We start from the raw sequence: 25,562 nt of genomic DNA on the forward strand, positions 1-25,562 counted from the left end.
TTTGGTCAGAATTTGTACAAAATATCAAGCTCAAATTAAAAGGTCCTCTCCCCCCATCTTATTCTTTCTTGTTCCCTTAATTCCTGTCTAAACGGTTTTGCTCTGGGAGAAGAAATCTTTTCTATAGGAGGGAGAGAGGAGGAAAAAAAAAAACCTTCAAGAAGAGAAGGGTATTATTGTTTTAATCCTCTTACCCGCAGTCATTTTAAAACAGGGTGTTTTGGAGCCTGAAATGGCGTCTCGTCTCCCAATCCCATCCTAAATCCTCCTGGGCTGGGAGAGAATCTAAAGGCAAGGAGCTGGCATCTATTAGCAATCTCTCTAAAGGCTTTAAACTGCTCTTTCTGCTGCGAAGGCATGGCAAAGCTGAAAAGCAAACACAACCACCGCTCCAGTTAGTGAGCTCTGCCAGATAACCAGCCCGGCCGCTGGCCGGGAAGGTACCTGAGAAAATGCCGCAGAGAAAAAGAAAGAAAAGAAAAGGAAAGGAAAAGATGGTTTTCCCCTTTTTACATCCCGAAAAAAAAAAATAAATAAAAGTATTTCGTGGGACGGTATTAGGAAAAAAAATCAAAAGCGGGGGGATGCGTTAGATGGTCGTTCCCTCTGCGCCGAAGCCCCGTGGCCTCCCCTCCTTGCCCACTTTTCCCTCCCGCTCCTTCCCTGTCCCCCCTCGCACCGGCGGAGCCGCCCGTGTGCTCCCGGCTGCCGGAGCGGGGCTTTCCCGACGGGGCGGGCTGCGGACCCGCCGCCCCCAGCTCCTCCGGCCTCCTTCCATTATTGTTAATTTTATGTCTCCGTGTCGTGTCCGTCTCCCACTCCCCCCGTTGTAAAGAGTATCCGAGGTGTGTAGAGTGCTAAGCTAGCACAACGAGGGGGCAGGAGGAGGGTGGGGGGCCGCGGCAGCTCTGTAATTAACTCTGGGAGATGATCCCCCACCAGCACCTCCACACAAGGGCCATCGGCACAGAAGGAGACTCGAGGGTCTGCTCCAGCGCGGTGCTAAGCAGGGGGCGGGGGGAGGCCTCCCTCCCCCGTGCCTTACGGACCCCATCACGCCCCCGGCCCTGGGTCTAGCCCTCCTCCTTCCACCGGCATCCCACCCGCTCCCAAGGATTTAATTAGGCGTTTACACCTCGGCTTGGAGTAAATGACTGGTAAGAACGGGGCGGGGGGGGGGGGGGAATGTATCAGCAGCCTCGTTTTGATTGACAGGGTGGAGGACCATTGAAAATCTTGCTGGGTAGCTCCCGGGTCGCTATGAAGCTCCTTTTAAAAATCCTTCTTCAATGCAGTCTCCCGGTAGATGGCAGCTCCGCTGGGCGCGGAGGCAGCGCGCAGGCAGCGCGGGCGGATGGAGTAGGGCGGGCCGGGGCGCAGTGCCGCGCCCGCTCCCCGCGCGGGCCGCGCTCCCACCCGTGTCACCGCTCCCACGGCGGACGGAGAGGCTGCGCCGCCGCTGCCCCAGGTAAGAAACCCCCCCACACCCTCTGGGCAAGTGCCGCTCCGCGTAGGTTGGGAGTGCGGGGGAAATCAGACGAGTTTGGGGTTTGTTTGCGAGGAGGAGGAATCTCTCCGTGGGGGAGTGCAAGCCCAGCGGAGGAGCTGATGGCAACGATGCGCGCACCGCGGAAGAGAGGGAGCTCAGTCCGGGCTCCAGTGCAAGTCCTTTACTGTCCTTTTTTAATAGTTATTATTTCTTTGGAGTATAGTACGCTTTCTCAGAAAAAAAAAAAAAAAGGGCAAAAACCCAAGCACCACCCCGGGGCCCCGCTCACACGAAACGCGGCGTGGACTGGGGCTGTGGGCCCGCTCCGGTGCGCGTTTAGGCAGCTGGCGGGGAAGAACGGGGTGCAACCCTGCTGGGGGTGGGAGTGAGGGACGCGCATCCCTCCGTCTGCCGGGCCCCGAGGGGGAAAGCACAACTTTCCCCTCCATTTACATAACGATGTTTTAATAAGCCGCGCAGCCCGGTGAGAGCTCGCCGAGGGCAGAAACCACCCCGAACAGGACCGGGAGAGGCGGGGGAGGCCGGCAGACGGCTCCGCCTGTGTGCGTGTAGGGGGGCTCTGGGGTTGGTTTGTTCGGTTGGTTTTTGGTTTGTAGGGGTTTTTTTGCTTCTGTTTTTTTTTTTTCCTGATACCGCTGGAAGTTGAGTGTGGAAGGGACGGCAACGGAGGGCAAGACTCCAGCAGCGCTAGGAAACCTTTCTAGGGAAAATCACCCCCTACACCACCCCTTTGCAACGCTAGACAGCAAAACGGACAGGAACCTGTCTTCAAAGAGCTGGGGGGCCGCTCTGTGCCGCTCCCCCCGCTTTCACGCTTTAAGAGGTATATAAATCCCGGACCTGAGCTGTCAGGCTCATTTGATAAATTAAGAACTTCGCAGTCGAAACCTAGTTACACCTCCATTATAGGGCTAACCAAAGGGGGATCAGCATGCATATTTTTACCGCGAGAGATCTCATACATCTCCGCCAGAGTCGCCCCTCGGGCCATGGGATAACAGATAGGGAAGGCGAGGGAGGCTTCGCCGCAGCCAGCACTTGAGCGGAAAAAACTCTGTGTCCCCACTTGGTGTCGGGCTGCCCGGGCCACCAGAGAGCCGCTCTCCTTGAGGACAAGGTGAGGATGGGGGTAACCTCCCCGGCAAGGGGTCCCACCTTGGTGGGGGGAAAGTGGACAGAGACTCCTCTGGCCTAAAGCAGGGCCCTCGAGGAAGTTTCTCCTCCGAGCGAGATGTGGTTTGACTGCGAGACCCACAGTGGTTGCCCTTTTTTTCGGGTGATGAAGGAGCAAGAAAACCCCCGCCCGGAGCCCTGTGGGTCCACGCTGCCGGCGGCTTTCCCCGGTGGTGATTTTCTTCCATTTCCAGGAGGCTGGGGGTGGGGAGGGCTCAGTGCATCTCAGGCCGAGTCTTTGGTGTCCCCGAGCGTCGCCTCTGCGAGGCCGACAGCAGGAAGGAGGGAGGGGGCAACATTCCCCGTTTCTCGGTGGGATGCGCTCACCGAGCGCTGCCCGATTTCTTGCGAAACGAAACGCGGGCAGAGCGAAGCGACACCAAAGCCTGGGACCTTGAGAGGGCTAGGCCCAAAATCCCCGTCTCCGGGAGGGGGGAACCTCGGTGGGAATCCCCCCCGTATCCACCTCTCCAGCCGGCCGAGCTCTGGCTGTGCCCGCGTTCCGGCTCCGCTGCCAGCGTCGGGATCAAAAAACACCCGCAACTTTCCCCTCTGCCCCATCTCGTCCCCTCCGGCGGCCCCCTCCAGTTCCACTTGGTTAGCTCAAGTTTTCCATGTAAATGACAGTAATAAATATCTAATCATGTCCCGCAGCTATCGGCGGTTCGCCGAGCAGCCGGCATTAATGAGACATCCAGGGGAAGTGGGGGAAAGGAGAGAAGAAAAAGAATTAAAAGGAAGAAAGAAAGTATTTTCCGCCCTTCCCAAAGCGATGTCTAAAGCGAGGCCCCATAGCAGGGGGATGCTGGGGATTCGGGGGTGGCGCGGAGCCCCTCGCTTCCTTCGGAGCGATCGCACCTGTGGGTAGAGCCCGGGTTCAAAACCCATCCCCTCTCATTAACCCCCTCCCCAAAAATCACAGCAATCCACCCGGGGAGGTGGGGGGCGCGGAGAACCGGCGGGCCCAGTCGCATCCCCGGCCTGGGGGCTGCCCGCCCGAAAGCCCCGCGGAGCTGCGTGTGCCCATCCCCGCCGTGATTCCCAATTAATAGGGCTGCAAAGAGCTTTTAACGCTGATGGGGGGTCGGCAGGGGGGAAGCTAAGGCTGAAATTAAACCATGAGAGTTGGATTTGTTCGCCTGACGCTAAACAAATGGAGTGATTACCTTCTTTCCAAACGCATCAGTCATACTACATTAAGTAGCAGAGAGCTAATTATCCCAATTAGGAGGCTGATTTATAATTAATGGCTTGGACCAAGTGATAATTGGATGTTAATGGATAACAGTTTTGTCTGAAGTAGCCTCTCGCTTCCCCAAAGGCAGGGTTGGAGAGTTCTTTTTTCTCTCTCCCTTTCCCCTTACTTCGGGACGGAACACGAAGCAAATGAGGAGAGAAACTTCTCGGCTGGCTCGCTGGGGACCGTCGTCCCGCCGGGCCGCCAGGTCCCGGGGATGGATGCGGCCGCCGGCTGCTTCCCAGCCGGGCTGAGGGGGAAACCTTCAGCACCTCCATTCCCAAGATTTTCAAGCAATCCCTGCTGTTTTTTTCCTCCCCTCGCCGAGTGTCTAAGCCGCGGAGAGCTGACCCGAAGCAGCCGGGTTGTCCCATGTCCCCGGTGGGTGCTGTGTTCCTCACTCCCTCACAGTCGTGTCCTCGATGGGGGGCACAGGCTGAGCCCTAAGGGGTGCCCCAGTGTAGACGAGGCTGTCCCCCTGCCCTGCCTGTCCCAGGGAGAGCAGGATGGGGCTCACCCCGAGGAGAGGTTTTTACACATTCCCTGGTCCGCGCTCCCTTGCAGGGGGAAGCACGGAGTGAATGTGCAGTTTTCTCACTGCTCCGTGTTTCTCTTAACGGCGGCTCAGAAGTGGCACTTTGACTGTTTAGCTTTTCCCTTCCATGCTCGCTTTTCACCAACGAGTAAATCGGTACAAGTCAATCTCGGCTTCTCATTCGACCCAACCAGAGAGACTTGGACCTACAACCCTTTGGCTTTCGGATCGTATTTCTAAGTTCAGTTTTTCTGTTCTAACTAAGAAACACAAGGGCAGAAAATTCCTCAAAGGGTAAGGGTGACTTCAACTCTGAATCACCCCATGACTGATGAGCGGTTGTATTGAATTACACCAACGTACTCCATGCAAAAATACATCCAAAATCGTACAGTCAGTACACGGAAAGCCGGTGTAGATTTGCTTTCCGGCTTTCCCTGCTAATTTAAAGAGATCTTGATGTCTAAATGGGACATTCTTCTCGTGTTAACACATATCAGCAGCTCCTGCAGTGATTTTGTTGCTGTCTCAGAAGACGGAGCTCAGTTTTGTGCAGATGTTGCTTTTCCTTAGTGCCAGGGTCGCTATCTGCATCAAAGAAACGGAGCCAGAGGAGCTTCCCACAGGTCAGAGAGAAGGGCAGGCCGGCCAAGCAACTTTTGCACAATATAGTCATAGGGGGAGTGATCGCGGTGGGTTTTGTTCCCATTGTCTTTATCCTTTAAAAGAACTTTCTGCTGAGAAAGACGGGAATCGGATGAAAAGAAGCCGGAGTGAACAGTTTCTCTCCTCTGTCATTATCACAACCAGACCCGTCAAAACAAAGGTGCTACAGAGTAGGTCCAGGACCAAGCTCTTCTGATGTGACTACCTACTGGCTTTGCTGGTGGAACTATAGGTAAACCCTTCAGCTAGAAGTAGCCCGTGTTTTCTAAGACACCGGTTATTCTTTCAGTGAATTTTCAGGGACATCCCAAAGTTCAGCTCGTCAGGTTGGAAATGCTTCTGCTCAGGCACTGATGGGTGTCAGTCAGGTCTGAACCCTTTCAAAAGGTTCAGTGCTGCCTTCCGCTCCTCACGTCTGGACAGAAATGTTTATAGCTGCCCCAATTTCATTTGGCAAAGCCACTGAAGTAGGGAAAACGCTGAAGAAAATTATTTCAATAAAGCGCAAATCTTCCAATCCTATGCAGCTACTGATAAACTACCTACTTTGGGGCAAGATCCATCAAAATACGGTTGTTGCAAAGAGGGTGGAGAATTCTGAAATGCAGCTGAATCTCCAGGAATTAATTAATGGTGCGCTGGGGTTAGCCTAACCCTGTCTGTTTTTCTGCCAGTTCGTTCCAGTTCAAAACCTACTGAAAACGATTCTTTTTTTGCCCAGGTTTTGGATCAGACCCTTTATAATTTCTAAGGAATGTCTGGTGCAGATGTAGCTTCTGGGAAGGAGGGAGGCTCTGAGGGAGGGCTGGGAGCAGGGCCGGGACCAGGAGGGACCAGCAGGTCTCCAAACGATGGGAGAAGCGTGTTTATAGCCACAAGTCATGGATGGGCCACAATACAAACGTGATTTCTTCCTGGTAGCTGCTAGCGTAACTCATTCAGGACTTTTCTGGCCTCTGTGCCGCCAGAGTAAATGTTGACTTAAGAAATGCTGCTCTAAAACTGTCCAGATGCTAAAACTTAAAGGATAGGTTTGGGGAAGGGTGATGCTAAGGAACTCCACTAGGATCTTCCAAAAAAAGAGAAAGAGTTGGGCTGGGGAAGGGGAGTTGATGGGTCTCAGGGTGCAGAAAGTGCTCCTGAAAAGGGAGTTGAAAAACTTGATGTCTCCAGCTATTTGGCACCAACTGTTTGGAGCATGGGGGGGAGCGGGCAAGACAGATGCTCTTGGTGTGTGTTAGCCCAAGCTGGGTAGAGGTGCTTCTGCTGAAGGACCGCACATCTGCCCACAAAACCCAGCAGACATTTAGCTGCTCTGCCTGTTTTACAGCACACAGCTCTTTAAAGCTCAGATCACCTGCTGGTGGCAAAAATATATTGCTTAACTTGGCAACTGCACTTCATTTGGTGTATGGATCCAAATGCTTACGGGAAAGGAAGCATTACGTGCACCCTCTGTATGCCCCAGCGCTCGGTGCCTCTGCTGCAAACTCCAGTTCGTGGTCTGTTTTAAGGTGGTACACGTCTTATCCTCTCCCTTGTAAAAGCCATTGACCTCCAACAGCTTTTTTAATGGTACAAATAAAATTAGTGTTATCACTTGTAAGGAGGGAAAACTGAAAATTCTGTCTTATTCTTTTAAGGTATTAAAAGTGCTTCACAATTGCATGGCTTGCTGGAGCTGCCTTTCGGGACTTTCTTTTTTTGGTTTGCTTAAGGTAGGACTTGTCTGTCATTTTGCCTTATGGCCAGTCTTAGTCTGAGCAGAAGCAATGGCCACCGTGTGTTTTGTGACCGTAGTTTTGAATGCTACGAGCAGCATCTGCAGAGGCAGACACAGGGTCCAGCTGCACCTGCAGAAATGTCCTTGGTTCAGGCTCTCAGCTTCTGTCTCCTTTAAAATTTGCTCATTCTTTAGATCTCTCCAAAATCATCTTCTAGAAGAATTGCACTTGGCGTTGCAGCCTTGCAGCTTTTCAGCTAACCAGCCAAAAAGAGCACCTGGGAAAGTCATTTTGTGCCAAGTGGGTCAAACTCCAATGATGCGGCACAAACCACTGCATTTCACACAGATGCGTTGCTCTCTCCTCCTTGTGTGCATGCCTAACTGCTCTCGGCTTAACCTTACGGTTCCATCTTAACGGTTACTTAATGAACAGTGGTGGTAGGTGGAGAGGTTGCCCTCTCTCTGTGCCTCATCCCAGTCACTGCCCTTGGAGCCCATCTCAACTGAAGCCTCACACTAGAAGCACATGGAGCAAGTGCAGGTTCCCTTCTGGCAGCCCAGCTCCCAGGCTGGCAGCACCTGGGACCAGCAGGAGAGGAGCTGGGAACGTCTTCAACTGCCTCAGCAAATCTTTACAAAGCTTATCAGTCAGTGCTTCTTGCAGTGACAGATCTCTACTCCTAGGGCTCAGGGCTAGACTGTAAGACCAGCGTCCTGGTTGTGATGCTCAGGACAGACAGAGGTTCTGATCACTAACGTCACAGGCTTAAAAACACAGTTTGACACAGAACTTTGTCTTCTTAATGAGACCATGTCATGGGTAAAATCCTACAGGATATTGCTCCGTCTTCCATGTAGAGGGGAGATTCCTGAACTGCCACAAGCATCCCCAAGGACCTGTTTTCATGCCCATCAGTTTGCTCATGCAAGCAGGTGAAACTGTGTTGTGGGCAGTGAGCAAGCAGTGAGCCCCCCTCATGCTGCTAACTGGCCCGAAGGGCAGAGTTTGGGATGTCTGGACCTCTCCCATCATCCAGTTTGGAATATTTTCTTTGCTGGCATAAAACCAAACAAAACTATGCTTCTCAACCAAAGCTATTTTCACAGAGAGGAAGAGCTGAGCCAGACAAACCAAGAGCAAAACCAACTAAGCCAGAAACATGCTTGTTTTGGAAAGGATAAGGGAGAAAATGTACTTATTTCTTTTTTTTTCTTCATATAAACACCCAAGTTAAACACTTTAAGCTGTCTGTGAATCCAGGAGTTTGCACACCGCTTTTAGGTGACTCCGACTGCTGAAGTCAGAGATGCTGTGAGGTCTCAGGCTGTGAGAAGCGCGGGTAGGTGGGAGCCTACGCAGAACGGGGCTGCCCAGCAGCCAAAGTCCTTGGAGTCGGTCTGGGCTGCAGGGTTCAGTTTCTGTTGCACTATTAATCATAAGAAATCTAAAATGCATGGGTTTGTTTGTGGGTTGTTTGTTTGGTTTTGGGTTTTTTTGCTGTTGATGGAACTGGAAGCAGAGTGAGATCCTGAAACTAGAACCAAAGTGATGTTCCTGTTGAGAACTTTTCTTATTTACCCAGGAAACTGTTTCTGCTTCAATATCAATTATGAGGGCTTCTACCAAGGGTTGAGCGTCACTTCGAAGGGGAACAGGGAGGTGTGTTTATACTGATTCGATCTGTAAGCACCGATCATCCTGTGTAAATTATGGCAAGCAAGAGATTTAGCACCACACTGATGTTTAGCAATCCCGAACCTGGCTCTACACTGCAAATTGCTGAGCTCCAAGCCTTCATGCTTATGCCTGGCTCAAAACCAGAGACTTTGAGGTTGTCTTTATTATATTTTATTTTATTTTGGACCTTGTAAGCCTGCCCTTTGAAGCGTGTCCCTACAAACAGAGGTGCTGGAAAGTCTTTTGCCCGAAACCGTCTAATCAATCACTTGGTTCTTTTATCTGGGGCTTGGGTGGGGGGAAATGATGATTTCACAAAAGCTTTAAATAAAAATCACAGCAAGTGATGCGAGTTACCTCTGCCAGCCAGGGCCTGTTATCTCAGCCGCTCGCAACCTGGTGTCTGAGCTTGTAGGACCCAACAATAAAACCTCCGGGTCTCGGTAGGATGCTCCGAGGTTTGTTTTATAGAACACATACACCCTCTCACATCCTATTACGCTTGTGCTATGGAGAGATGAGCATCACAAATCCAAGGTGCTGCGCTCTTCAGCAACACAGCCCTGATGGACGCCACTATTCGATGAGGTCTACCCAAAAAATACCACCCTGTCACTAACTGGTAGTATTTCCAGATTTCAGCTGCTAACAAACCTCTGGTTTTAATAAAAACATCTTTTTCATTTATACTAAAGTCAGCAGCAGTAGCTAAAAGTGATTGGTGAAAATTGTTGTAATCAGTCAGGTTTTGCTTTCGGTGGGTTGTGACTTGTTCAACTAGATCAGGTGTAACTGAGATCTCACCCTGTCCTAAGAAATCAACTGCATTTGAATCCATGCATTTATACAGGTGTAAACAGATCGCAGGAAGATTAGAAATGCGGAATTTCAATTTTTTTTGAGAACTGTTCCCAATTCCTTTACTTCAGTTATAAGAAAAGCCCTTCAGAAGCCTGTTTGTATGGTGCATGTTGCTCTCAGACTTTGACATTTGAATGAGAAAATATGATATGTTGCAGTATTTCCAATTATTTATACTTCATCCACTACAAAGGCGAGATCGTTTCCTTAGACATTCAGCAATCTCATGTGAGGAACAAAACTGATTTATGACGTGCTGGTTATTATCTTCCATGATTTTGGACCTTTATATGTCTTTATAAGATTTAGGGATATAAAAAAAAAATAAGGTTGAAGAAAACCTCTTGCAAGGATCATTTATTCAGAACCCCCCAGGTATGTAATTCATTTAGTACCAAATACATACAAACCTGATGTCTATGTATAGAGTGAGCCTGTTTTCTTAGACTGCCAGATAAATAAAGACAGAGATTCGTTATTTACTTTGCTGATTTAAAGTGGTTCTGAATAAGGACTCAAAGCATAAAACCATAAAGCAGAACAGCTCCATGAGTTGGGGGCAGGGGGGGTATTTTGTTGTGATTTAATTTTCGATGATATTTATTACCAACAGTAAAAAAGGGGGATGTTGTTAGCACAAACTATTTGCCGTTATTCCCCATTAGGAAGGAACAATGGGTTCCTATGCTTTGCATAAACACAACAAGCGATTCATAGCACCCAAGCAGGCACCTGGGCTAGAGGACCACAGCTTTTCTTTGTACCTGACAGGGCTGCTCCTGTTTGTTTTCTGTTACCTGCAGGACCTCAAACACCAGACAAGAGCACCAGACTTTCCTCTTGTGATTTTTTTAACTGATGCTTTTCCCATGCTTAAGCTGCATCAGGATGCAGATCAGGATGCAGACCCGAGGTGTTGCAGAGCTCTTCCAAACCTCAAATGCATCCTTGGTGAATCTCTTTTCAACTATGGTATTGAAATTAACTTCTACCAATGAGTTGTCAAAATCTAGGTGTAACTTTCTAGTACAGCTTATTTTTCACGTAAAGAACGCCTCATACACACCCCATCATCACCAACCCTCCTTAATTTCTGGAAAGATTTAATGAAATGATAATGTAGCACCCCACAGTGCCCTCCAGTCAAAAGCAGGCTCTGGTATCCTCCTCTTGACTCCTCTGAGAAAAATTTAGTCTTTTAAACTCTGACCTCATAGGTTTTATTGCCCTGTTCTTCATGATGGCACCTGAGCATCTTCTGTACATCAGTGAATTAAGTCTTGGTACCTATTGGAATTTGGGATGACTCAGTATTGGGAAGGACCAACTGAAGGGAAAACAAAAGATGATCCAAAGCCCCTGCAAAGCTTTGATGCAGCCCCAAACTCACCCAACAGTGTTTGCTTGAGAAGGACAAGGGTCCTTTATTTCTACCTGGGAAAACTGGCCAGAATACACCATTAAAGAAAATTCCTCCGTCTTGACACAGTTTACATTTGGGCTGGGATGGAGTGGAGTGTATTTACTCCAGAATAATGCACTTGAGAAAAAGCACTGCTTTGATTTAAAATTCCTCTCCTCCAGGGCAGCATGGCGCAGGGGGCTGCTCCACGTCTTCATTCAGGACAGCTCAGCACTGGAAGAAGCTCTCCAGCATTGACACGAGCTCCGTGGCCAGCACAAGTGACACTTGAGTTTGCAGGCTACGGGGATCAATATCTTCCTCCCTTGATGAGTTTTGTCAGTTCTGTATTTTTGTGAAATGCCCTGCGTATGGCTGGTGGGTGAAGCCGGGTACAGACTGATGATGTTTTGATTGGGTGGGTAAAGGAATCACAGAATCCCAGAATGCCAGGGGTTGGAAGGGCCCTGGAAAGCTCATCCAGTGCAATCCCCCCATGGAGCAGGAACACCCAGCTGAGGTTCCACAGGAAGGTGTCCAGGCGGGTTTGAATGTCTGCAGAGAAGGAGGCTCCACAACCTCCCTGGGCAGCCTGGGCCAGGCTCTGCCACCCTCACTGAGAAGAAGTTTCCTCTCAAATTTAAGTGGAGCCTTTTGTGTTCCAGTTTGATCCCATTACCCCTTGTCCTACCATTGGTTGTCACCGAGAAGAGCCTGGCTCCATCCTCCTGACACTCACCCTTTATATATTTGTAAACATTAACGAGGTCACCCCTCAGTCTCCTCCAAGCTAAAGAGACCCAGCTCCCTCAGCCTTTCCTCACACGGGAGATGCTCCACTCCCTTAATCATCTTTGTTGCCCTGGGTGAAACCCAGGCTGGCCTCACCCTATAGAGAGATTTTCCTCTCACCCATTGTTCTCCTGCACCTTTTCTCAGCTTCTGTCTCGTTTTTCCACCACTCCCAACTCTTCAACAATCTCTGATGTACAAAATCAGGGTGAAGCATCCCCTTTCTTTCAGAATGGACCCCATGCTATTCTCCCAGCTATATGAATAACCACTCAAACCTGTACCTTTCCATAAAGCAGGAGCTCAAACTTTGCTCTCATCCTCTTCCCGGTTGCAGTTATTCCTGAGGCCCTCCAGCCACCCAGAAACATAAAAGATGCATTTGCAGATTTTGAAAATTAAAACCATCTATACAGCCAGTGGGGAGGGATCAGCTTATTTGGTTGCTTAATGAAATATAAAGATTATTTTAACCAGTGTAAGCACTATTCGACAGCTTGTGAAACACAGTGGTGGCTTGATGAATGACTTTCTCCATTAAAAAAAAAAGTGCTGCATGATGTTTTTTAAATATTTAATTTATTGGGGTTGGAGTATGCTTGGAGCTGACAGTTAAATAGGAGCTGTTTGCAGTCTCAGTTAACTTTGTTTATTAGGTTGAGCAGTCTCGCTCAGTAAATGCAAGATATCTCCTTTTTCCCCATTTTTTTATACTGAATCTGGGATGATACATTTGCTGCACAAGCGGGTGGGAAGTTCTGCCTGTCTGCACCACAGCACGTCAGGGAGCAATCACTGAAGCTGGGATGGATATCGACTCCTATCATGAGTCCATTATTATTAAGTTCCCTGCTTTTAATTTTTTTTTTTTTAGTTTTTAATTGATGTACTTTTTTTCTAGGTCTCCCAGAAGAGTTTATTCAGTCACACATGTATGCAAAAAGGCATCTTGTAACAATCAACTAAACTGAAATCTTCCTGGAGCAAGTGTTTCAGTGGAAACACTGGGCTCCATACACAACGCTATTGGCAGTGTCCTTGGAAGACTGTATAGCATGGGAAAATTACCCTTCTTTGCCTCTTCATTTTTCTCTTAATGTACCAGCTTAGTACACAACATGCAAGGAGATTAGAGAAGAAACAGGTATTTCTGTGAGTTGGGGGTCAAAGACACTTGGCCTCCCATCTATCTCCTGGCAAGGCTGGACCCCGGCGTTGATTCCCCAGCGTCTACTAAGGACAGAGGTCTGGGAGCAGCCTGGGGCAGTTAATAACTTCTATGTCCTCAGATGGTTTGCACAAAACATGCAGGAACTTGATAAGCTTTGAGACATCCACCCCACTGACCAAAGCTGGTAGAACCTGCAGGTCTTCACCAGGTGATGGGAGACGTCCCCCGTGTTCAAGTCAATGGCACATGTCATTGGGACACAGAGTTGTCCCTAAGTATGTGCTACCAGCAGGAAAGCTGTGCAGTCCAGCAAAGCAGCACCCTGGTAATTTTGCTGTGTACTCGTCGTGGTGAAAATAGAAATGCCGAAAATCCGTTGGCACATGAAGTCCCTCATCTTGATCGGACAATGAACAAACAATATTCGTAGAATCATAGAACCATTTTGCTTGGAAGAGATCCTCAAGATCATCGAGTCCAACCATTAAATTCTGGCATTGCTTAGGTTCTCTAAGCTGGATTAGAGCAGAGCTACGACATTCTTGTGTTTAGATCAGCATCTGAACCAAAAATATCCATTGTCACACTGGTTCAGCATTGAACAGCGTTGGCTTTCCTGTTAGAGTGAATAAAACCTTGATAGAGCATAGTGGAAGGTTATTACTTTGTTTTGAGGGTATCTTTGCTTTTCTAAAAACTAGGGTAAATTTTTTAATGAAACGTTTTGAAAATGAATTAAAAATTAATTGCCTGCATATCATAAAACAAAGAAGATCTGATTTTTCCTTTCTTTCCGGAACCAGCCACAAAATATATCTCAGGCACCCTAAAATGCATTCTTCGATCAATCAGCTATTAAATAAAAATTGTATCCCTGTACTTTGAAGTAGGAGGTAGGGTGGGTTTTTTTCTTATATGAGACGTGGTAGGAAAGGACACGACTGGTAACATTCTCTGTGGGCCATAAGGATGTGGCTGGTGTTGTGCAGAGTGAGGTGGGATGCGGGTCCCTTCCAACTTGAGATATTCTACGATTCTATGGAGGTGCTGGATAGCCACTGAGCTTCTTTTGGGGGGGTCTAAAACTAAAGAATAGGGGAGTGAATCCGGAGTGCGCTGGTAGGGAGACATAGAGCAGGTGAAGGTGTCATCAGGTTGTGTATCAAATATTTGTGGTATAACCACACCTGGGTGTCACCCTCCACCTGTGCCCTTGGCACTGAAATGATGTGGTAGCAGACCAGAAGGGACTCCATGGTATAAATCCTTTACACACCAAAATGAAGGTCTTTCCTCAGCACAGAAAAAAGGCAACAGATGATTTTTCATCCAAATTTTTGCCGTTCAATGCATCCGGTTTCTCCTAAAATCGTGCAAGTCGAACCACCTCCCTTCAGTGATCAAAACTGTTTTCTAAGAGGTTCCCATCTGCTTTCCTTCAGTTAGTCCAGTGAGACCTCCTTCTCCAAATGGTGTGACATCTCTGACTTTCCAGATAATTATGTGTTTATGTAAATGGTGTCTTAACATTTTCCTTTTGTGGCAAACATTTCACAACTTCCTATTCAACGTTTTACAAACTACAGAAACAGCATCCTGGAGGCCCTCAGTCATTTATAACAGGGATGAATGAAGCATCGCTCAGCTTTTGAGATCAATATTAGCTCAGCTTTACAGATGGTCTTGTAAGGAAAAACAGCTTGAAGTTCCATGCAGAGCCCACAGTAGAAAAAAAGCCATTAGTCTTTCGAAATAATTTCCTTGCTATTGAGCTATGAAATGTCAGTATTTATTGCAAACCTTAATTGCCTCTTTAGACGTAACATTTTTGGTCCTATTGCATTACAAATTTATTTCCTTTTACATCACATGTTTGTTTGCTTTTGGTGTTTTGTTTATTTTTGGTGTCATTTGTGGGGTTTTTAAGAAGAACCTTAAAAAAATGAATGGAGATAAATTGTGCCTGAGTGAGTTCAGATAATAAAGATTATTTGATATTATATTAAGGAGATTATGGAACAGCCCACTGCAGGCAATGACAAGGACAAAATCTCAGCTAGTTCTGGGATAGAGATAGGTTGGTTCATTAGAAGTAGCAATAATGTGATATAATTTATTATGGTATGTAAAATAAAATCCTTTCCTGTCTTTTGCTCATCATATCATGAATGGCATATAGCGGGGTGCTGATCTCTAAGCTTGGAAGCCAGACTGGTGTCACTGGTGCTTTAGGTCTAGAGGAGATATTTTGATCCCTGCCCCAGAACCTGTTAGAGGTGGGAGGCTGTACGTGTGGCAGCTGACGTTTGAGCTCAGCATTTCCAAAGCTCCGCTGAGACACACAGAATGCTGGAATAACACATTCCTAAGCACCCCTCTCCTCTGCCCGCTGCTCTTTCAGGTTTATGTCACCATGCAGCACTATGGAGTGAACGGTTACTCCCTCCACGCCATGAATTCTCTCAGCGCCATGTACAACCTCCACCAGCAGGCAGCCCAGCAAGCCCAACATGCCCCCGACTACAGGCCATCGGTGCATGCCCTCACCCTGGCAGAGAGACTGGCTGGTAAGAACAACTCATGGCTTTTGCCACTTCCTGGGTGCCACGGTCCGTTCGGCAATGAACTCGTGATGGTTCTTTTACCTTGATCTCAGAGTGCAAAATTAAGGCGACCAAAATGCCAAGGGGTTGTGATTCAATCAAGCAGTGTTACTTTATTAATTTGCCTGTAAAGCGGCACGCGATAGAGAGAGTAAGAAAAAGAAAACGGGAAAGAAACGGGGAAAAGTAAAGGTAAAGATGAGAAATGAGGTTGCGTTTATCACCAGTCCAGTTCCAGAAGTGTCCTTCTGGTCTCCGGTCCTGTGGAGTCCTGCTGGTCCTCCGTCATGGTTTGGGATCCTCTGGTGGGAAGATCTTGAACGGTGTCCATTCTGGAGTCACCTTTTATGCTTCTTCACCCCGCCTTGCTCCCATTGTTTTAGGCCAGTCTCGCAACCCAGGCTCGTACTGCACAGGCTCAAAAGATTCACGCTTTCTTTTGCCAACGCTTATGTGTCCAGCATTCAGGGATCTTTCTCTGGTCCATTGGGTGACCTCAGGACCCTTGGTGAGCTTCTGGGCATGCTCCTTTTCGTTGGTCATTGTTTGGGGGAGCAGGTTTTGGACACGTGTAGCTGAGACTGAAGGTGAGAACACATCTTCTGTATGGCAGCTCTTGTCCCTGGGTCGAAGAGACCCTCATAACAATCGCTTTCAGGAGGCTGGGGCTCGTTTGGCTGAAGCAGCAGGCAAAGCCCACACAGCAGCCGTTCTTAGTAGCAGCCCCCCCCAAATGAAAGAAGCAGTGCAACACAATGCTTCTCCTCGGGCCTCTCTCCAATTCATTGTCCATCTGTTCTTTTGGTCTCAGCTTCAGTTCTCTAAGTTCTTGATGGCGATGTTCAGGCAAATACTGCTCCATCTTTGGACCGACTCTCACGCTGGGAAAGAAAGCAAACAAACAAACAAAAAACTAAACCCTAAACCCAACAAACCCAAGCAAAAAAACCCCACCCTTTGTTGCTCTTTACTCGGGAACTGGAGCATGATGTAGCCAACTGGAATGGTGTAGTCCCCTACACTGGCCACGTGGCCAAGCCCTGACACGTGCCCTCCAGCTCATCGCTGCACCTTGCTGCAGACTGGGGAGCCATCAAGGGACTATATGGGGTTGAAAACAGAGAATTAAAAAGACACTGAAATATGTTTTAACAAGTGGGGAAAAAAAAAGGGCAGAAAATTTTACTTTCTTGTTAATATACAACAGTACAATTAATATAACCACACAGTGACTTGTATTGGCCCATCAAGGAGCCCATGACTTGTATCCTGCCAGCTCCTGTGATCCCAGGCCATAGGTTGTTCTTCCATGTTGCCCGTTCTTGCAACTATTTTTCATTTTTTGTCCTACCAAACACTTTTCCTCTTTGGAAAATGATCTTCATTTGGATCTTCTTTTGGTCTCACATTGACCTATTTCTTCCTGGGAATCCTTGACCTTGGCATGGGTGATGATTTCTTCCAGGTCCTGCTGGCTCCCTCTCTGTTGCTTTTACCTTCCATAAAAGAGCTTTTTTAGGTTCAAAGAAAGTCACAAGTGTCTTTATCCAGGGAATGTGGGATCAAGGAGACCTGGACTCCAATCCTGGCTCTATTGCTTGGCCGCAGAGTGATGACAAGCAGGCACTTTCCTTGTCCTGGTGATCCATCCCTTTTGCCCCTCACCCTTTCAGCATGTAGGCGGTCATAGGGGAGCAGACGGTCCTGAACTTTCCAAGGTGCCTTGCAGACCTTGGGTCTCAAGGTGCTGCTTTCTGAGATGCAAGGATCTCTTGAAAGATTTTTGTAATCTCCTGTATCTTTTAGAGTAGAGCATGGAGGACTTAGTGTCTTTGACCCTAACTAAGGTAAAAACAGAGAGAGATTTTAAAAAAAATAATAAAGTTATTCTCATATTCTTGCCTGGGAGATTCAATTGGGTTTCTGACCTCTTATCTTTAAAATTAATAACTCACCTGGAAGACTTTTCAAATTAAATTCCACGGTCCCCTTGTCTGCTTATCATTGGCAGAGTAGGCATTATATACCTACGAGCTGGTTCCTTTGCAGTTGCTTCACATTCTGTTACTTCTGAATATCTTTTGGTGCAGGTTATAGATCTCATTTGCCTTCCAGGGACAGTCAGAATAAAGCAGCACAAAAGCAAATGACCTTAAGTCAGAAAACAGAGGTTTCTGAATGTAACTGCAATACCTTACCTGCAATTTATATTCTCCTTCTTGCACAAAGCCTGAAAACATAGTTAAGACATTAAAATAATTGCTGGTTGGCTCTCGTTGGAGTGGCCCAACTTAATGCATGAGCTGTCACCTCTGGGGAGCTGGTAGGTCTGACCTCTACTCTAGAAACTGGGGAATATTCCAGCCTGCAGGTAGGGTGTTTAACCAGTGTCCTTTCTCCTGATTTCTTGTACTTGAACCACGAATTTAGCTCTGTAAAACATTTCGGGGTATCTTCAGTTTCTTGTCCTGGAAGATCCCTTCTCCTCAACTGGCCGCATTGTGAGCTGTGTCTGAATGCATCCAGGACCGTCTCTTTGCCCCCAAAGTGGCAGCTGTTATCAGCGTTTTAACTCCCTGAGGAGGCGATATCTTGAACACAAGAGCCTCTTGTATGCAACCAATACTATACATTGTATTTGGCCAACATAAAACGGAACAGCTGGATGTTCGGAAGAGGAACGCTTGAGCTGATTTGCTCTGCTCATTAGCCAGCATACTCGGAACATGGCTGTGTGGTTCTGGGGCTGGCCTGACAGCAGGTTTGGGTTTATTGTTTACATTCATGACACGATGCTCGTGAAAAAAGCACAAATAAACAGCAGCAAAAACCTTCATCTGTCTCTGAACACTGCTGGTGCTGACTTTTCTCCCTGTTAGGAGGTTTTCCAGTGTGTTCGTTCCTTCCTTCTACTGGAAATCACATTCTTAACTGAACGTAAAATGTTACCAGACATGGCTCTTTCTGCATTTCCTCTTTGAGACCAAACCTCTCACTGGACTGTTTCATTCCAATGTTGCAGCACAGCATGTCCCAACTTGCATAATAAAGGTTCGTTGTTGTTGTGGGTTTGGTTTTTTGTTGTTTTGTTGTTGCTGCTGTTGTTTTCATTTTAGAGCAACTTATTTTCATTGATTTAAGTTTTTCTTCCCCCAATAGCCATTGCGCAATAATAGCACCTCCGGTGAAAAAATAAGCCTTTTACTGTTGGCCTCAGATTTTCCCCAGTCTGAATTTCTTCTCTGCCCTCAATTTTGCAAGCACAGTTTGCAAAGTCAGACCTTCCGAATAGCTCCTCTACTGAAAAGAGCTCAGCACATGAGCTCTGGGCTTGCAGTCAGTAGGGCTGGGCTTAGTGCCTGGCTGGTGTTTCCACCCCAGATGCTGGAGTGTGTCCGTGCTCAGTAAAGCATGTGCTTTCAAGCTAAACACACATCAGCACATGAGCTTAAGTGCTTTCCTGAACTGCAGCCCAGAACAGCTCTCCATGCCTTGAAGACTGCAGTGAGCTACATGCAAGACACTAAAAAAGAGCCAGCTCAGCCTGGTTTCTGGGAAGATGCATCTGATTAGATGTCTTCTAATGTAGTGGCAGCCAACAAAATGAGCTAGAGGTTGCTGCATTTGAGCTGCACGGACTCTTCCCACCGATCAGCGCATCATGGCAGCGTTGAAGCCAACCAAAGCTGTCTTCAAGGAGAACATGACACACAATGTCGAGCCCTTCTCTTGATTACAATGCTGAATCCGCCCACATTGGTTTTAATTGTGTTTCTTAATGAAAGAGGCTTATTGCCACAGTGGGGTCTGGGCATCTGTGTGTCCTCTCCCACTGATGGTGCAGCAGATTGGCTTATTTCAACCAAATTTAGCATTGGAATCTCAATAGTTTCCACAGCTGTCATAGAAAGAGGCTCCCTCTCCAGAACAGGATTTCTAATCAGAGATTTTATCTCCTCAAGCACCTCAATGAACCACCAGAATGTGTGTTTGTGTTTTATTGGATCTAGAATAACGAAAAAAAAAAAGAGTTTTGTAGGTTTATCTGGTGTTAGCGAGTGCTCCATTCGACTGTCAGCACACAAATTCCAATAATTAAATTGGCCACTTTTCTTGTCTTCCAACGGCTGTACATTTCAAGACATCATTTTGGAGGCACGTTATGGATCCCAGCACCGCAAACAAAGGCGAAGTCGCACGGCCTTCACCGCCCAACAGCTGGAAGCGCTGGAGAAGACCTTCCAGAAGACTCACTACCCAGATGTGGTGATGCGGGAGCGGCTGGCTATGTGCACAAACTTACCTGAAGCCAGAGTCCAGGTACTGAGATTTTGTGGGTTTCTGAGTGAGGGTGTTTAGAATAGAACGGTATTCCCAGAGAGCTGACGGTTCCCTTGACCTTTCAAGAGTCTTCCTGTATAATCAGAGATTTGGGGGCAGTAAAGTTGTCAAAGGCAGGGGTGGAGGGGCATAAAATCATCTGAAGTCACACATCTGCTAAAGAAATTTTTAATCTGCACACACATTTTTCAAATTTAGGACTGACTGAAGTGCACCCTGTTTTTCATTTGTTCTTTCACGTTTCTTTGGGGGAAATTTTAGAAACATCAACAGAAGTCCATTATTTATTTATTTGTGAGCCTTTTCTGGCTCTCTCAGAAGAGCAGAAACCCAAGTAATCCCAGCTGCTCTTTTCCACCAGTGTCAATATTTGTAACATCTCACGCCAAGGTTTGGTTTTGGTTTTATTTCAACAAGCACAACATGCTTCACAACCTGCTGGTGGGGAAATTCTTGCATTACTGAGCTATAAAAGACTAAATATGAAGTTCTTTAGTGTGAAGTGGATAAGCAGTAGAAAAAAATAGCTCTCTTATATAAATCTCAAGACATTTTGATTCTCAAAATTTTTGTTTCCTTATCTAACTAACCGAAAAACACTAATGAGATTTGCAAATATATTCCTTCCAAGCCATGTCAACGGATTTAGGGTAAAAAATACGGATTCTGTCCTCCTTCCTTGAATGTGGTTCCCAGATAACAGCTAATGCCTGTAATTACTTGTTTTGAGAGTGTTGCAGACATAGATTTTTAGTGTAGAAACTAACAGAGCACTGTCCTGTAGACCATGTAATGTCATCAGACTCAGCCATAAAACATTCTGGTTGGGAGCAACTGCTCAACCAATTTAGAAAAAAAAAATACAAGAAAAACAAACAAACAAACAAACAAACCAACCCACACCACCAGTGCAGTGGCTTAAAGAATCAACACAAAGGCTGAACGTTTTTAACAATATATTTGTTGTACTATTTGTAGAAGCATTGAAAACAGGTTGAGCTCTAAGATCCAGTAAAATGGAATGACCTTTGGTCACAGTGGGCTTGCAGAACCCCATTACTTCGGGTTCCCCTGGAGTTCCCTGGATGAATGATGCTGAGTTTGGCACTAAGCAGGATTCTCACCACTATTCCCCCTTGCTGTTTGTGGCATTGAAGGTTTGGTTCAAGAACCGGAGAGCCAAATTCCGGAAGAAGCAGCGTAGCCTGCAGAAGGAGCAGCTGCAGAAGCAGAAGGACTGTGAAGGGAGCCACAGTGAGGGAAAGACGGAGCCACCCATGCTGGAGACCCAGGTCACCACCCCAGACACCGAGAAGGTCCAGAGCCTCCCAAGTGAGGTAGGCACGGATCTCAACTTAACCCTGTCGGAGCAGTCAGCCAGTGAGTCAGCCCCTGAGGACCAGACCGACAGAGAGGAGGAGTTTAAAAGCGCCTTGGATGAGGCTAAAGTGGACAAGAGCCCTGGTGTGGACAGCAAGGCTTTGAACTGCAAGAGGGCAAGCCCAAAAGCAGGTGAGGAGTAGCATCTTGATGGGGGTTGGTATCAGGACCTGGAGTTTCCAAGGGGGTTGTTGGTGGTTGGCTATAGTCACATATTCCCTATGGTGTGGGCGCTTGTAGGTAGGCTGCCCAGACTTGACTTCTTGTCTCCAGCACTAAAGGGGACCCTCAGAGATCATGATGTCTGCTGTAGCAAGAGCACAGAAAGAGAAAAGACCTTCTGCTCAGATTAGGGTTTGGGGTCACCAGTGCCCAGCAGCTGCAGGAAAGCCCTAGCAAAGAGGTCAGCCCCATTTCTATGCTATAAGACGTTAAGTATAGGGCAGATACATTTAGCTCTCCTGGGCTAACACAGGCCCTCTCATTTGCTCTCCTGATGCAAAAGAGAAGTCCATGCTGCAGGTTGAACCCTACTGTGGTGCAGATCAGCACCTGCCTCCAGCCTGTAGAAATAATCCACATCCCGTCTGTCTCCTGCTACAGAGTCCCCAATCAGCTCGACGGTGACACCTTCATCCAGCAGTGGCCTGGCTCAGACTCACTCCTACTCCTCCTCACCTCTGAGCCTCTTCCGCCTGCAGGAGCAATTCCGCCAGCACATGGCAGCCACCAACAACTTGGTCCATTACTCCTCCTTCGAAATGGGGACACCGTCCGCCATGCCCTACCTGGGCATGAACGTCAACATGGCGCCACTGAGCTCCCTGCACTGTCAGTCCTACTACCAGTCACTCTCCCATGCTCAGCAGGTCTGGTCCTCACCCATCCTGCAGGCCTCCAGCTCCCTTCCAAGCCTGAACAGTAAAACGACAAGTATTGAGAACCTAAGGCTCCGGGCAAAGCAGCATGCAGCATCCCTTGGGCTTGACACCCTACCCAACTGACTGCCCAGTGAGCTACCATTGTCCACCAGAAGATGCACCAGAGGTTGGCACTAGCCATGTCACTCCTTGAACCTGCAACCACCGTCTCATCTCTTCCTGGAGTAAGGTGCTCCCTTTCAGGGGAAACTTTGCATTTATTAACGTCTTATTAGCACCACGGTTGCATCAGACATTGGTACTGGTCTGGTCTTCTTTAACTATTTAAGGAGGAAGGGGGAGAGGATGGATGTTTAGACAGATGAACTGACCTCTGGACTGCTGCGAGTTAAGCCTGTAACATTCAGGAGAAGCCCCCCTTTCCTCCCTCCCGCAACAATGTGCCAGCTGTGTTATATACACCTTTTTTGTTGTTGTAGTTGCGTTCTTTGGGAAAAGAAAGAGTCCTGCTTTGTGTTGTATATAGTTTACAATGTTGACAGCACCCATCACCTGTGTGTTACTGTCAGTGTTACCGAACTGTGACCTCTTTTTGCTTTTATTTCCCCTTCCTTCTCAGTTTTAGTAGCTAGTATCAAAGATACAAATCAGGTATCCTCCCAACCTCAGCTCATAGCTAGTGGCTCTTCTTGGGTCAGTGTCCTAAAGGTGTTTATGACCAAGAGAAACGATTGTGAACTTCAACGCTCCACTTCTCCCTCCTCTGATAAAGCCAATTTTATACTAGCTGGGAAATGATGTGAAGGTGAATTTCCTGTTTAAGCACTTCAGATAAGGCAAGCATTTTTTTGTTTATGTTTTAATAGCACTTGTACAAAGAGAGAGGACAAAACAATGGCCAAATGCTGCTGTCTGGGGAGAAAAACGAAAGCCAAATTCATAGGATTATTTTTGATCTAGATTGTTTCCTCTTTGATCTGCAGTGAAGTGTAAATTCCTCTGTTTACAAATTACAGGGTTTTTTGGAGAGCATTTTGGTTCAACTTTGACAATAGAGAATAATAAAAACTTTGTATGAATTCCTGGTGTGTTCATACACCGCGAATTACATGGTTCTTTAACAAAAACTTGATTAATGCAAGCTGTGTTTAGAAAAACGCTCTGATCACCAAAATCTACCCTCAAGCTCTGCAGCTTGAGAAACTGGTTAGCAAGTGAAAATGTAACAGGTGAAAAACGCTGCAATGCTGGGGGCAAAGCAGGTGGTAAGCAGGGGCTTTATATTCTTTCCATAGTCTCCGGAGCTGAGAGGGAGTAGATAAACTTGCCAAAAATACAGGTTTTGCAAGTAACCAAAATTCACCACCTTCAAAATAATTTCAGTGAACATTTTCAGCCTCGTTTCATTGGAACATCGTTCAACCTGGGGTGTTTTTCCTTGTTTCTGCCAATTCAAACGTCGTTTTCTTTCGCCAAGCCAAATAAAACCTTTGGACCCGCTGCTGCCATCCTGAGAATTAAGGAGGGATAATATCTAGATCTAGGCTCTAATATTACTTAGGACCAAAACCAGTCCCAACTGATTCTGACAGGTGCTAGGTTTGAATTCCAAAGACTTGGTGTCAACCAAGTCTGCCATAAACACACTGGGCAGAGCAGTGTGAATTTGCTGAAGATCAGCTGGTCCATATTTGACCAGATCCACAGCCCATGGCCCTTCTGGCTCCTACCTTGCTTCACAACAGGGCAGAAGCCAGGGGTCAAATTCCCTCTTAAAACAGGTGTGAAAGTGTGTTTTCAACTCCACTAATGCCTCTTCAAAAGGCGTTTAACTCCTGCAAATAGAGACATAAGAATAGCCAGTTTTGGTGGGAAATGATGTTTTATCCCCCATAAAGTTTTATAAAGAACAGAGCTCTGAAGAGAGCAAGTTCATCAACTGCACCAGCTTCCAAGGAGAATGGAGCATCTTCCTCAAATATTCCCATTCTGCCAAACCCTTCAGTCTGGGGGTTTTCTCTTCTGCTTTAGTTTTCCTGACTTTGTCAAATCAGCCCTCGTGACTGGCAGAGTTCTCCACTTTTTCAAAACCAAATGTATTCATAGGAAGTAGATTTTTAGCTGCAGCTTTCAAAGGAGTCTGATTAAATTAAAACCACGACAGTGCATTTACTGTTTCCAAAAAGACCCTTTGAAAGTCACAGCTTTCATTTTTCGTAGCCTGTCACCCAAACCAAGGACATGAAAACAAAGCTTTAATTTTTCTCCTCGCACTTCCTCGCAAAGCTATATTCACCTTTATTCTTTTTCTGCCCCCTGCTAACCTCAGTACATTTGTAGGCCACGGAATTGCTTTGCCAGAGCAGAGTAACTGCAAATGTAATTAATGCCCTCAGTCTAGACTGAGCTGATGAAGCAAACCAGGGTGGTAATTGGCAGTGAGACCAGATCTGGACTTCAGCTCTTTTTTAATTGATAAAAGATGCCCACGAAACTTCACCTTGTGTCAGTGGGTGTTCAGGCAGAGAACAGGGTCATAGTCACTCTTGTAGCATCCCAGGTGAGGAGGGCATCTCTTCTCTGCTTGGGTATCGTGGGGCTGGAAAGGGCAACATCAGTTTGGGTCAGGGCAGATACAGCCTTCCCGTAGGTGCCACAGCATCCACCACAGGAAGGTCGAAACACATGGATTTATGCTCTGCTGCTGCAAGGTGGTTGGACTTGATGATCTCTGAGGTCTTTTCCAACCCAGTCAATTCTGTGATTCTGCTGCTACAAGGGAATGCAGGAGATAAGCTCTCTTGATCCAGCGCTAGGTTTGCTGTCATCCTCTGAAGGGAGATGAGATCCCACCTTGGAGCCATAGAGGGAAACTCCTCCCAGTCTTCACACATCTTGACCAACCTTGGTGCCCATCTCCTTTCATCCCCCGTGGCATCACTGGCATCCTCACAGCAGGCGTGGAGCAGCTACTGGAAACTTTCCAGACAGGGCACATCATTAAAACCATGGACATCAGGATGAGACCAGCACAGCTCCGAAAGCAAACTGAGAGAGAAGACATCTGGATCTCCATCAGTCCCTAGGGATGTCTACTCAGTGTCACCCTCATGTACCTCTGCATGGCGCAGCAGCTGGCCGAGGTGCAGCTGCTCCTGCACCAGGGCATGTGAATATTTCTCATGTAGAAATTATTTCTTCCTTTCTGAATCAGGATGAAAATATCTAAAATTTAAAAAGAAACAAACGAAAAAAAATACACTGCCTGAAATACGTATGAACTCATGCAGTATTTGATGCCAAGTTTGGGTTTTGTCGTCTTACAGTCAAAATCAAACATCCACGATGCGGGTAGGGTGATATGTAAAGACAAAATTGATTTGGGAATGTAAAGAACCAAGAATTTAGGCCCCTGGCTTGCAAAAGTTTAATAACAAATTATCTGTCAAAACTGACTCTTTCCTGCATATTACCTTAATGCCTCTGGGCTTTTGGTGGTTTTGCTGACAAAAAAACCCCAACAAAATACAGGGAGTTACACTCCATCTAATTTGAGCCTGTGTATGCAGTGGGAAGGCTGAAGGGAGCAATACTGCATCATTCCTA

At 47.1% G+C, this 25,562-nt stretch overlaps 1 protein-coding gene across 1 annotated transcript; it reads left to right on the plus strand.

Moving 5' to 3' along the window:
- Positions 1 to 1,289: 1,289 nt before the first annotated feature.
- On the plus strand, positions 1,290 to 22,079 carry DMBX1 (diencephalon/mesencephalon homeobox 1). Its single transcript, XM_065842548.2, is given in 6 exon segments — positions 1,290 to 1,394; positions 1,397 to 1,468; positions 15,153 to 15,318; positions 19,496 to 19,674; positions 20,853 to 21,207; positions 21,679 to 22,079. Coding segments are annotated over 6 exon segments (1,278 nt in total).
- Positions 22,080 to 25,562: the final 3,483 nt, after the last annotated feature.

This window comes from Patagioenas fasciata, chromosome 6 (genome assembly GCF_037038585.1).
Source record: "Patagioenas fasciata isolate bPatFas1 chromosome 6, bPatFas1.hap1, whole genome shotgun sequence".
Classification (NCBI taxonomy): Eukaryota; Metazoa; Chordata; class Aves; order Columbiformes; family Columbidae; genus Patagioenas; species Patagioenas fasciata.